The sequence below is a fragment of the Dermochelys coriacea genome, chromosome 1 (genome assembly GCF_009764565.3).
Source record: "Dermochelys coriacea isolate rDerCor1 chromosome 1, rDerCor1.pri.v4, whole genome shotgun sequence".
Classification (NCBI taxonomy): Eukaryota; Metazoa; Chordata; order Testudines; family Dermochelyidae; genus Dermochelys; species Dermochelys coriacea.
Window position 1 is genome coordinate 42247659 of NC_050068.2, and position 14319 is coordinate 42261977.

Here is a 14319-nt window from a genome sequence, read left to right on the forward strand (position 1 = left end):
TCAGTGTAGTATCCGAGAGTTCAACATACATGGAGCTTATTAAAAGGAAGTTATTGGCAAAAAAAAAAAAAAGTTTAAAGGAAGTTGACCAATCAGTGTAATTATATATACTTTGGAATTAGATTTTTCTAGAATTATATTTGGCCTTAGAGGTGGTCTTGTTATGTGTGAATTTGTTTGTTAGTTAGTTTAAGTCCAAATGTATGTTGCTGGACAAACATTAATAGTAAATGACCGTAATACTATAGTCCTTACTCAAGCAAAACCACCAGTGAAGTAAGCCCATAGTTGTTACCTGATGTGGTTTGTCTGCTCGTTGGAAGAAGTCACAGTAGATGTACCCCAGTAAGCCCTCATTTTCATGGACAACTGCCTGGAAAAGAAATAAAGATATAATTTCCGAAGTGAAACTTCTGCTGAGCTAGGTAAGGCGAGAAAGTATCACTCTGATATATTCAATAGAAAAGGTTTACACTGCATATATTTTGCAGCACATTATAATTTTACATAAAACATAATATAGGAATAATTTATTCTACCGCAGTCGAAATATTTATGTACAAATATTTCAAAGCTTGTCCTTCAAACTGCATCAATTTCTGCAGTTTATACAAACTGATTACTCTCATACACCAGAATAAAAATAACCACTCAACCTTTTACGATCAGATGGCAAGTCAACAACTTCAGGGCTGCAGAATATAAATTAAGTACAGCAGGAGCTGATTTACCAAGGAGACAGATATGAGAGGGTAGCCAGAACTGGGATTTGAGGAGCAGCAGTCCCCACTGGAGGCTGGGCTTGGAAGTGGGAAGGAAGGAGGGAGGATGCCCACTGGAGAATAGGGCGGGAGCGGAAGGACAAAAGAACTGAGCAAAATGGCAAATAGAGAGTAGTCCACATCTGCTACTTCCATCCTACAGAACAAGGCAGAAATAGGAAGGCTTGAGTTGAATAAGACATGCACAATAGGAAAGAAGGGAAGAGTAAAAGACCTACACAATAAGAATGCACATTTGTAGCACTGCATGAGTTAACCACCATGTACATTATTTCAGGTTTAATTCAGAAAATACATGTGAAAAGTAAAGATGTGAAAGGCAAATTCTGACTCTGACATCTTGCACTTGGAGAGAGATTTTTCAAGACTTTTAGGCGCCTACAGATGCAGATAGGCATTTTCACAAGTGACTAGTCACCTATCATTGACTTCAATTGGAGACAGACACCCTACGCAATTTTGAAAATTGCAATAGATGCCTATCTGCATCTTTTGGCACCTAAATTCCTTTGAAAACCTGTTCCTTGTCTCTTAAGAGACCACATGAGCAGCTCTACCACACTCTCTTGTGTTGTAGACTGTTAGGAATTAGAGTTCTCACCAGTTTGCGAACATCTTCACACCAGAGCTCTCCTTTCTCAGTTTGCTCTGCATAGAGAGAGATTCCTAGGAGCTGATTGAACAAGAAGTTCAGACCTTCCATACATGCCCCAAGAGAGAAAAATGGACAGTACAAACTGGGGTCAATGTTATACCTAAGAAAAACAAAACAAAAAAAAAGTGTTAAAATATTGTTGAGCTTTATAATCTGAGGTGAAAAATATGGTCTTGATTTACTTATTATAGGCACTTTAGGGGGCTCATCTTCTGTATCCCAGCATCTCACAACTACAAATGAATTAAACCTCAAAACACCCTTGTTGAGAATAAATAACCTAATTTTTCAAATAGGGAAAGTGAGGCAGAGGTTAAGGCACAACATTTCAAAAGCATCCACTAGTTTGAGTCTTTAATTTTGAGTACCCAGCTTGACACATGAACGACATGATTTTCATAGGTGCTGAGCACCCCTAGCTCAAACTGATTTGAACTAAACACCTTGTCCATCATCAACAAATGTTGCCAAATGAGTAGCAAGATACTGTAGCATGCATTATAGGGATAATACAAAGACACAATAAAATGCCGAAACAGCAAAAAAGTTGTAAGAGTGGATGAAAGTGGCTTAGAGACCTAAGGAACCTAGTGCTCAGAATCCCTGATAATCAGTCCCTACGTGTCAAAAATTGAGGTATTCAAAATTAGTGAACACTTTAAAAAGTTGGGGCTTAAGTGACCTGCCCAAGGTCACAATCTGTGGCAAAACTGGGAATAGAATCCCTAGTACCTGACTCTTGCATGGCCCTCAACCACAAAAACATCCTTGCTTCCTCGATTTGCATACAAATTGCCAACAATTCATACACACGAGCCAAGGGAGCAGCTGCCCTTGTATCTGCCATTTCTTCCAGGGCTCTAGAGTACTGAATGACTGCACTCTTAGTGTGACTTTTACTTTAGAAGATCATTGTTCTTTCCATTTATATGCTTTTCCTCTTTTATGTCATTTTTTTTAATTTCTCCCTGACCAATCAGTAGTCACTGAAGTCTAAATTTGCATCAAGCAGACTATAACAGCTGAACACTAAACATTTAGAACCCTGCTATTTTAAAGCCTCGATCAAAAGGCTTAATGATAGCTAAGCTGTGAAAGAGTTAGTTACTCTTCATCCAAACTGCTTACCCCTCCTTCCTCCTCAACACCACACAAAAGACAGTGCTGTATAACTAAACACAATATGGCACTAGCTTTAGGAATCATGTTGCTTATAACTGAAGTTACAATTCACTACCCAACTTCAGTAGGCTGTGGTGCACAGCAGGACAGGATTAGCGCTCTAAGCCACTGCACTCGTTCTTTTAAGCATTTCAATGTCGGTTTGTTTTTTTCCCCCACCATCTTTTATATTATCCCTATAATGCACTCCAGCAGTATTTTGCTACCACCACGGCAACATTTGTTGACGCTAGTGAGATGTTTAGTTGCCAGTCTTCACATATTTGCACATTCCACGCTGGTTTTATTTCTGGCTTCTTGCATGTGTACCATTCTGATTTTAACTATAACAGAACGCAGAAAAACCCCCGAGAACTATGAAAGGGTACTGTACTGGTCATTACTTCCCCCAAAACAGGCAGCACCATTTGAACTCACCCCACTTATGTAACAGCTGCACTTTGGAGTGTGACACAGCCCCCCCCAAAAGGACACATTTTCCTCCTTTATCAGTGATAAGTCTCCAAAGAGCAAAACATATGCTTCCAGCCTAAAAGGCATCATTTTAGATTAAAGAAAATAAAAAGACAGAACACAAATCTCCATGAGAGCCGTGTGTGTGTCTTCTGTAACAGCACACACAGCAACTGTGAGAACAAAATGGCTGCTGTCTCTGCATGCAGGTACACTTCGTAGTAGTGTAAAGTACATAGACTGCATCTATGCTAGTATTTTTCAGCCCTGTAATTCCTAACAGGTGCAGATCCAGCAGTAGTAGCATTGTTGTAAACTGTAGTAGAAAAAGCTCAGACACAAGAGTTTTTACCGTGTTGTCTAACCCAGCTCAGAAAGTTAGAAGGACTGATACTGTGCAAACTTCTCAAAAACCTATGCCAAAGCATATTAGTCTTACTATACCACCCTCTCTGGAGTTGACTGCAGTACAGACCTGAGCACAAACTGCAAATTGTGTTTAAATGGTTCTTTAAAAAAAAATGTGGAAAGACTTAGTAATTAATGTAAAAGCTTACTGTCTTTATACACATTGGTTTTAATATCTTATTTTGTCAGTCTACATTGCTATTAGAAGATTGAATTTTTGAGAGCCGAATTTCCCTTTTGTATTATACTCATGCCTGTAGCACATGATTTATCACCCATCAAGAGACGGTTCAAGACAACAATGTAAAGTAAGGATTTTTCAGGAAGTATATGATTCTTATTATAGATATTATAATAATGTATTCCAAAAGAAATTAAGAATGGAATAAGAGACCAGGCTGTTCTGTTTTTTGGTCTGATAATATTTCAGTTCAATTGGTGCCAATTTTGAAAGAACAGCATGCAGAATTTTCAAATAAATAGGACAAATTTGGAAACAGTCTGAATCTTAGATACAAAGCATTATGATTTGTTGTATTTGATTCATATGAAAGTACTGGAAGTACACGCAGCACCCATAACACTACAGTGATATTTACATTATAAATACCTTTGTGAAGCATACCTTCTAAATATAAAAAATAAAGTCAATATTTGTGGTATGGGATTTCATATACATATGCAGAGATCAGAATTGCACAATACTTTCTAAAGGGATGATGCAGGACCTGATAAGACCATGTGGATGTATTGCCAGGCACATTATTTCAACTATGTCAAAAGACGACAGCATATTTTCTGCTATTGCCTAAACCCAATGGAAATGTTATATTAGCATGATATTTTAAAATATGTTTGCTTGAAAAAGGCACAAGCAAATCAATGGTTTTATATTCATATAATACTTTTTACCAAAGAAGTTCAAAGTGCTGCACAAAAGTGGTATAATCTCTGTGTTCCAGAAGATGTAGGCAATTTTCCTCTCTCTATTTTTAGTGGCGGGGAGGGAAGAACTACTGGAGTGCATGAATTGTAGAGGCAGTAGAGGATATGTTGACCCACTGCCCCCACCCTTAGGGGACCCTGAGACAAAAGCTGCCTCCATGAATATATCCTCATGCTGAGATGGAGGGGAGGAGAGCAGCTGGAACCACACAGCTTGCCTTTACATACTCTGAGTTACACAAGCATCATCTGATTTGGGAGGAGAGCAGATAGTGTTCTAGTGGGGCAGACAGAGTGGAAAGGAGACAGATTGGGTCAACAGAGGTCAATAAGCTGGCTGGGCCCGTGGACAATGTAGAGGAAGAGAGGCACAAGTGGATTGTACATTTTTTTTTTTTAAAAGAGGAGTCTGCCTAATAAGACATGTACCTTTCACATTTTGTTTATAGTTTTTTTATCTGTCTAATTAGATTGTAAACTCCTGGGACAAGGACTACTTTTCAGTGTTTATTACAAAAATTAAAAAACTGGAGTGTCAAAAACTAACTTAACAGTTTTCTAGGTAAATACCAGGGTTAACACTGGGGGACAGGAAGAAAAGCAACAGAGAAAAGTAAGAGTACTGCAAGTAAAAGCAGTTTAATGCTATGGTTTATTTCATGGATGGTCTAGGTTTATTTGGGCCTCCCTCAGCATGAGCTGAACTAGATGACCTCTCAAGGTCCCTTCCAGCCCTACATTTCTATGTTTTTATGAACTGTACATTAACAGTATGTGTACGTATACACACACACACACACACACACACACACACACACACACACGTTTCTTCCACTACATTGCCTTTACTTTAACAACCTTTTATTTACACTTATATTAATTATTAATGTAAAACATTTATCTAATGTAATGTATTGGATATCCTTAACGTAATCAGTATTTTCATGTACTTTAATAGTCCAAAATTTGGGTGAAAAAAATCATTAAAAAAAATTAACCACAGCTTTTGTAAAATCTGGGAAATTTTCAGTTAAAAAAAATCAGTAAAAACTGAAAATTACGGGCTTTAAGTATGAGGTAAGGCTGGGTTTATCCATCCGTAAAGGGCCACTACTAACTGGAAATGTAGTCAATTTGTAAAAATTAATTAAAAAGTAGTTTCAAATAGTAACTTTGCCATCAAGTGTCTCTGATAATGTTTGTGGTATTAAAATATAGGGAAAAAAATGTGATTGTAAGATGTTTGTCTCACTTATTGCTGTGTAAAAACCCAACGAACTGCAGGCAAACGACCTACCTACCTACTCGGTAAAAACCATTAAAATGACTATGTACAAAGTGCTGTCAAATACATGAAGTAAATCAAGAATGTTTTTTCATCTCCTTTAACCTTTCAATTAGTTACGTTAGGTAAAAAAATTCAGACACGAGTATGATTTTACAGTAATGATGCCCCTTAAATTATCCTGTTCTGCCTGTAGGAATGGCAGCATGTACAGTACATACAACAGGGTACTCTTCTGAAATCCTGTAATACAGTGATGCAATAGAGTAAATGAACTTAGTTTCCTTGCTTTCATTATCCATCTTTTAGCAAATTCCCAAAACTCTGCCCCTCCGAGTGCTTTCTAAAGCCAAGGAATTTGCATGTTGAATCAAAATCCATGCCAAAAAACCTGAACTATTTTAATAATGCACTTAATGGCAGAAGATGAGTGTAGAGATTTTCAACAAGTCACAGTAAATTCTCAAAGAAAGCAGAAATACCAAATACAACAGCTTCTTTGATGTGAAATCCTGCTTTATATTAGAAGATGAACTATGGGAGAAATCCAGACATCTTGCAATATGTGGCTCAGCACTATTTTTAAAAGAACTCGTGCATCTAACTGATTTAAGAAAATAAACTGACACAATGGGGTGGGGTGGGGTTATTCTTCAAGCATACATCAAACAAAAAGGCAGTGTTGCTATAAAGAACAAGGATGGAGTGTTTCATTATAAATAATTATTTCTAAGCTTGTGTGACTTCACTAAGCTTCTAAAACTGCTTTAATTTAACCTGTACATTCGGAAAGAAACTAAGACTGTTTTGTGCACCATGACTTTCATCTACTCCATCCAAAATGCTTTTGATAAACTTGGACATTAAAGAATTATGATAATTACTCAAATATCACTAAGGACTAAACATTAAGGCCTGTAAATTACAAATTAGCTGCTTGGCAAGGCTTGTTATTGGCAGGCATTAACTGTAACATCTGAAAGATCTGGACATTTTCTCATTTTTCACAAGGCTCTTTTCCCTATCATAATCAATGAAATACAGAAATATAATGCTACTAGTTCTAATAAAACAAAAATCTAGGGCTGATTTTCACTCCCCACAAATATTAAAAGAAATTTAGAAAACAACTTAAGTACAAGATAAATGGGAGAGGAGCCTATGGGGTTAAGTAGAAGAGAGATCACGACAAGGAAAAGCCCCTTCCTATGATCATTACCTGTCAGTAAACTCTGACATTTAACCCTTTACCTGAAGGGAGAGAATTCATAGAGTTGGTGATTTGGGGGAGATTGCTTGGTTTTTTTTTTTTAACCCTGTGTGCTTCCTCACAACTTGCCAACTATTTTATGTTCCCTTTCTCTTTTCTGTTAATTGTACCTTCAGGATATTTTGTTAATTCAGTTCATTGAACCCTAAAACCAAACTAATTCACTTACAACGCAAGATTGTTCAGAACTGATGAAAGACAACTTTAAAAACAGATCAGTATAATGAGATCATTCTGATGTTTGTTGTGATGCTGCTTTTTGACCCATTTACCATGCAAGTTAACACTTGACTGCCAAAAGGCAAATTTACTGTTTTTTATAAATTTGGTTAATGTGGTATGTAACATATACTATGCTTTGCTCATATCATCTTAATTCCTTTAGCTCTTATGAATACAAGGATATCAGACAAAGGAGATACGCAGCAGTAACTGAAACCAAGTTACAGATAACAAAATATTTGTAAGTCAGGTCACATTACTGACATACTTTAGAACATTTATACAATCATTACCAACTAACAGCACATCATACAGTAAGCAACTGAATAACAAGCCTGAATATATTTTCTGATCCCTTCACTTAGCTAGATAAAGTCACAAGATGCATACTTACTGGAAACTCCTGATCCTACCTGGAAAATACACAGTACTCTTTTTTTTTTTTTAATTTAACTGTTATGATTTTTTCTAACATCCCACGTCCACTAATCTAGACACTGACGAGTTGGATGCTCTACTTCAATGCACAGAGGCAAATAATGAGATTTCAGTCATATTCTTAAGCATGATCTACTCATAGATACTAAGGTCAGAAGGGACCATTCTGATCATCTAGTCTGACCTCCTGCACAACGCAGGCCACAGAATCTCACCGACCCACTCCTACGAAAAACCTCACCTATGTCTGAGCTATTGAAGTCCTCAAATTGTGGTTTAAAGACTTCAAGGAGCAGAGAAGCCTCCCTCAAGTGACCCATGCCCCATGCTACAGAGGAAGGCGAAAAACCTCCAGGGCCTCTCCAACCTGCCCTGGAGGAAAATTCCTTCCCGACCCCAAATATGGCAATCAGCTAAACCCTGAGCGTATGGGCAAGATTCATCAGCCAGATACTACAGAAAATTCTTTCCTGGGTAACTCAGATCTCATCCATCTAATATCCCATCTCAAGGAATTAGTCCTATTTACCCTGAATATTTAAAGATCAATTACTTACCAAAATCACATTATCCCATCATACCATCTCCTCCATAAACTTATCGAGTAGAATCTTAAAGCCAGATAGATCTTTTGCCCCCACTGCTTCCCTTGGAAGGCTATTCCAAAACTTCACTCCTCTGATGGTTAGAAACCTTCGTCTAATTTCAAGTCTAAACTTCCTGGTGGCCAGTTTATACCCATTTCTTCTTGTGTCCACATTGGTGCTGAGCTTAAATAATTCCTCTCCCTCTCCTGTATTTATCCCTCTGATATATTTATAGAGAGCAATCATATCTCCCCTCAACCTTCTTTTAGTTAGGCTAAACAAGCCAAGCTCCTTAAGTCTCTTACTCAAGAAAGGTGCTCAGATCCAGCAGTGATGGATGTCGTACAAATGCCTAAACAGTTATGGAACGTTCTGTCTCTTGAGGTGGTAACTTGGCACAACTGTGACTTCCTGTTTCTTTTTAAACCATATGTTACTCTTTAATTTTAGGTTTCTAGCTAAACAGGAAAAATGAGAGTTTTACCATACTTTCCTTCACTTGAGGTGGGGGGTCGATATGTGTTTAGGGTATATTTAAAAGCAATTAAAGCGGCTGATTCTCTTCAGCATGGGAGCACTCTCCCTAGGCTGCCCAAACCAAAAATGGTAAATAAACAGAAGGAAAGAGAAACATCTTGAAGTGCTCCTTGAGCAGTTCTTACTCCCTTGCTTCATCAAGAGACAGAAGCTTGCTGAACACCCAGGCTTAGACTGTCAGGAAGTAATTCCCTGAATCTGAGAGCCTTTGACAACTAGCTTTCCCTGAAAAGTCAAAGATTCATCCACAGTTATATCCAGGCACCTTGATAGTTTCCCTTCCACCGTGGAAAAGTGGGAAATCTTTTTTACTCCTAATGAAGCAAAAAGCCTGACTTCAGAGCCCACGAGAAAGCTGAAGGAAGGGCAAAATTATTTTAGTAACATCTATATAGCTAGTTTCCCCGGGATACAAAATTTCTCCAATTACTTGGTTGGCTTCTCCTTTCTCCATAGTGGGAAACAAGCTTCTTTCACAATTAATATGTTCATCCCTAATTCCACCTGGTTTATCCCTACAGCCCCTAATTCCACCTGGTTTATCAGATTTATAGTGGTCACCACAGAGGGCAAAGAAATACAAGTTTGTCAGTGTCTACATTGGGACAAAAACTTAATTTAGCACAACTTCAAAAAATGAGTCAGAGTCCCCACCCATACCCCTCCAAAAAAAAACAAAAAAAAAAAAAAACAAAAAAAAACCCAGCCCAGACTGGTAAGTAACTTTTGCTGACAAAACAGGGGCTAGCAGCAGTTATGTCAACATTCTGCCTTTCTCCCAGGCATGACCTATTACCTAAGAGAACTCAGTGAGACTATTCATGTGCATAAGTCTTTGCAGGATCAGCCCCTTAGGGAGTACGTCTACTATTATTAGCACTGGCTGAGATACACTGTCATCATCTACTTAACATTATGGTATTTTTCTGCACTAAAACTCAGGCACAATATTATATTTTATGAGATACACATTAGACAACTTCTTACTTGTCTGAGGTGAAGCGTGTTCTAGCATTCACTGTTTTATCACCTCTATGTTGCCAAAGTTTCTCCTAATTACTCTATCTTCTTATAAGACACTGATAATACACATTTCAGACTTCTGCCTCCAATGTCTGTTAAATATACACTTATATTAATTCTACCATCTTTGCCATTTAAGGTATGGGTACAAAAATATTCAACAGACATAAACGCTTTTTAAAGCTGATGACAATACTTTTAAAATGAATTTTCTCAAAGTATATTAAGCAAACTATCCTGTTACTGCCTGGTAGGAGACCTACACTTTTGAAGTGGGATCAAGTTTCTAGGGACAAGGCGCGATGAAAGCCAAGAAAAACAACTTGACTGTGGAAAGATGAACTGAGAGTGAGAAGAGTTTGTTCTGCATGTGAGTCTGGAGCTCCTCCTTACGTTCTGTCTACAGTATAGCACCTATGTTCACTTTATTGACAATAGCAGAAACAATGACTGAAAACAGGGGCAAACTGATACAATATGAATTGTATTCAGTTTTATTATTAATATACTGGCTCAAACTGATCAGGATGTATGATATTCTGTAGAGGAATTGGGATGAAGGCACCCAATTTTAATTATCAAGCATCTTAAAATTTAGGATGGGGTTCCATTTGAATTTACCTAGACAAATGTCCCTAGTACTACATGAAATTAAAAGAAAAAACATATATATTAAGAGGAATTTAAGGAGGTGTCATTTTACAGATAGCATAGTGACTAACGGGAATGTGCTTCTAGTTTAAGTGATTGATTCAAGTAGTATTAGTCTATTTAAGTAAAACTCAGGTGATTAAGGAATAAGTTAATCAAGGATCAGATTGTGCCACCCTCAAGAAGAACAGTGCTGCACTTCACCACTAGTTCCAACAGTTCCTAAATGACTAGTTTAAGAGCAAGGTACTAATCAACATTAGTAAAGATAGCACAATAGGTTCTAAAAAATTAGTCAATTTTATGTTTAAGAGTAATCCATCACTTTTTGGGGTCTCAGACTGGAATTTTTTCCACTGATTGTGCTTTTTCCTCCCCTTACAACTGTATATGACTCGTATGTTTTGGTTTCCCTCCTTACCACACAAAAATTGTTTTTCAAAGCCTAAGAATATATAGAATAGAATCAGCACAGTCGACTTCTAACCATTCCAGACGTTAGGGCCATGGCTGGCTTCTCTTTCTAAACAACTATGTTAACTATACAAAATATTCGCAAAAAGAAAAGGAGTACTTGTGGCACCTTAGAGACTAACAAATTTATTTGAGCATAAGCTTTCGTGAGCTACAGCTCACTTCATCGGATGCATTTGGTGGAAAAAACAGAGGAGAGATTTATATACACACACACAGAGAACATGAAACAATGGGTTTATCATACACACTGTAAGGAGAGTGAAGTGAGCTGTAGCTCACGAAAGCTTATGCTCTAATAAATTTGTTAGTCTCTAAGGTGCCACAAGTACTCCTTTTCTTTTTGCGAATACAGACTAACACGGCTGCTACTCTGAAACTTAAGATAAGCCATCACCAACAGCAGGGGGGGGAAGGAGGAAAGCCTTTCATGGTGACAAGCAGGTAGGCTAATTCCAGCAGTTAACAAGAATATCAGAGGAACAGTGGGGGGTGGGGTGGGGGGGAGAAATACCATGGGGAAATAGTTTTACTTTGTGTAATGACTCATCCATTCCCAGTCTCTATTCAAGCCTAAGTTAATTGTATCCAGTTTGCAAATTAATTCCAATTCAGCAGTCTCTCGTTGGAGTCTGTTTTTGAAGCTTTTTTGTTGAAGGATAGCCACTCTTAGGTCTGTGATCGAGTGACCAGAGAGATTGAAGTGTTCTCCAACTGGTTTTTGAATGTTATAATTCTTGACGTCTGATTTGTGTCCATTCATTCTTTTACGTAGAGACTGTCCAGTTTGGCCAATGTACATGGCAGAGGGGCATTGCTGGCACATGATGGCATATATCACATTGGTAGATGCGCAGGTGAACGAGCCTCTGATAGTGTGGCTGATGTGATTAGGCCCTATGATGGTATCCCCTGAATAGATATGTGGACAGAGTTGGCAACGGGCTTTGTTGCAAGGATAGGTTCCTGGGTTAGTGGTTCTGTTGTGTGGTGTGTGGTTGCTGGTGAGTATTTGCTTCAGATTGGGGGGCTGTCTGTAAGCAAGGACTGGTCTGTCTCCCAAGATCTGAGAGAGCGATGGCTCGTCCTTCAGGATAGGTTGTAGATCCTTGATGATGCGTTTGAGAGGTTTTAGTTGGGGGCTGAAGGTGATGGCTAGTGGCGTTCTGTTGTTTTCTTTGTTGGGCCTGTCCTGTAGTAGGTGACTTCTGGGTACTCTTCTGGCTCTGTCAATCTGTTTCTTCACTTCAGCAGGTGGGTATTGTAGTTGTAGGAATGCATGATAGAGATCTTGTAGGTGTTTGTCTCTGTCTGAGGGGTTGGAGCAAATGCGGTTATATCGTAGCGCTTGGCTGTAGACAATGGATCGAGTGGTATGATCTGGATGAAAGCTAGAGGCATGTAGGTAGGAATAGCGGTCAGTAGGTTTCCGATATAGGGTGGTGTTTATGTGACCATCGCTTATTAGCACCGTAGTGTCCAGGAAGTGGATCTCTTGTGTGGACTGGTCCAGGCTGAGGTTGATGGTGGGATGGAAATTGTTGAAATCATGGTGGAATTCCTCAAGAGCTTCTTTTCCATGGGTCCAGATGATGAAGATGTCATCAATGTAGCGCAAGTAGAGTAGGGGCATTAGGGGACGAGAGCTGAGGAAGCGTTGTTCTAAGTCAGCCATAAAAATGTTGGCATACTGTGGGGCCATGCGGGTACCCATCGCAGTGCCGCTGATTTGAAGGTATACATTGTCACCAAATGTGAAATAGTTATGGGTCGATCCATTGTCTACAGCCAAGCGCTACGATATAACCGCATTTGCTCCAACCCCTCAGAAATGCATCCGATGAAGTGAGCTGTAGCTCACGAAAGCTTATGCTCTAATAAATTTGTTAGTCTCTAAGGTGCCACAAGTACTCCTTTTCTTTTTGGCTTATCTTAAGTGATCACTCTCCTTACAGTGTGTATGATAAACCCATTGTTTCATGTTCTCTGTGTGTGTGTATATAAATCTCTCCTCTGTTTTTTCCACCAAATGCATCCGATGAAGTGAGCTGTAGCTCACGAAAGCTTATGCTCTAATAAATTTGTTAGTCTCTAAGGTGCCACAAGTACTCCTTTTCTTTTTGCGAATACAGACTAACACGGCTGCTACTCTGAAACCTATACAAAATATTATTCAAGACTACAAATCTTAATCACATGAACAACAGTGAAAGAAAATATATTGCACACCGAAACAAAAGTTAAAAGAACGTAATAGGGAATAATTTTTTCATCTACTTATTTCAAAAGGGATTTTTGCACTTTTTTTGCCCTTTGCTGGCTATTAAGCAATACATGCCTACTCCAACAAATGGGAAAAATACTTACTAAACTATTAAAACCCTATGTTGTCAGCTTGTAAGCACTCTGGCGCAGAGACTGTCTGTCTGTTATGTCTGCGTAGCTGCACAGCAAACTGGAGACCTGAACATTGACTGCGGCTCCCGGGGCTATCACAATATATATAACTATATATAAAATACGTTTTTTTTAAATATGATTATATCGTCATCTTTAACAAAAGATTTATTTTATTCAGAAAAACAAAAATAGTCATTTGGGATGAAATTCATCCAAGTATGTACCTTCCAATGAACACTCAAGACTAGACCAACACCTAAAATATTAATGAGTCACTGCAAAGAACAAAAAAAATGAAAAAACAACAAGCCAGAGTACTATCAGACTAGAATGACAACCTCACTACAGCAAGATATGCAAAGCTAATGCAGTCTCTTATTAAATAAAGAATTTGGAAGAATAAACTGGGGGTGTAACCTGGGAGACAAAGCACAGTTAAAACTGAAACAGGAACAACTATGCAACCAATATGGAACACAGACCGAAATGGAAATATTTTCTATTGCAACATCCAAAATATCACAGGGTGCACAAATTATAGAATGCTTCAAATCATCAGAAAGGATAAAACAATTTTATCAAAAAGTACTGAGGAACTTGTACAGAACCCTGGGAGAAATAATTGATGACTGAATCAGACATGAACAATCATAACAAATGGCCACAAAATGATTAAAGCTCAGACACATTGTGAAACTCTGATGGACGGGCTACCTCTACGTAACTGATGTCTGAAAGTTCTGTGCAGTCAGGCCTGCAAAGAAAATTACTGAAGTGAACTGGAGACAACAGTCTTGCAGAGAGCCTGCAGTGAGGTAGGGACAGAGGTAAGGCACACACTGGAGCAGAGAGAAGACATGCAGAAGAGTCACGCAAGAGGGCAGTGCTGCTTCTTATTGCCTGTAAGGTTTTGGTGCGAATACTGTTCCATGCAAAAGTCTAATCACTAATATTCTGTGATGAGCGAGTGAATTTCACTCTTTGGGGCTGATTCCCCATTGCCAGGT

General features: G+C 38.4%; 1 protein-coding gene across 3 annotated transcripts in view; it reads right to left on the minus strand.

Moving 5' to 3' along the window:
- LOC119846367 (mitochondrial intermediate peptidase) overlaps positions 1 to 14319 on the minus strand; it is a 126375-nt gene that overhangs the window by 77578 nt on the left and 34478 nt on the right. For all 3 annotated transcript variants that reach the window (XR_006277625.1, XM_038379943.2, XM_043504305.1), the window contains exons 11-12: positions 1384 to 1537; positions 296 to 373 (exon numbers count right to left, since the gene is read on the minus strand). Coding sequence is in view for 2 of the 3 variants with exons in the window: in XM_038379943.2 (XP_038235871.1) it covers positions 296 to 373; positions 1384 to 1537 (232 nt within the window). In the remaining variant the exon portion in view is untranslated. The remainder of the gene's footprint in view (positions 1 to 295; positions 374 to 1383; positions 1538 to 14319) is intronic.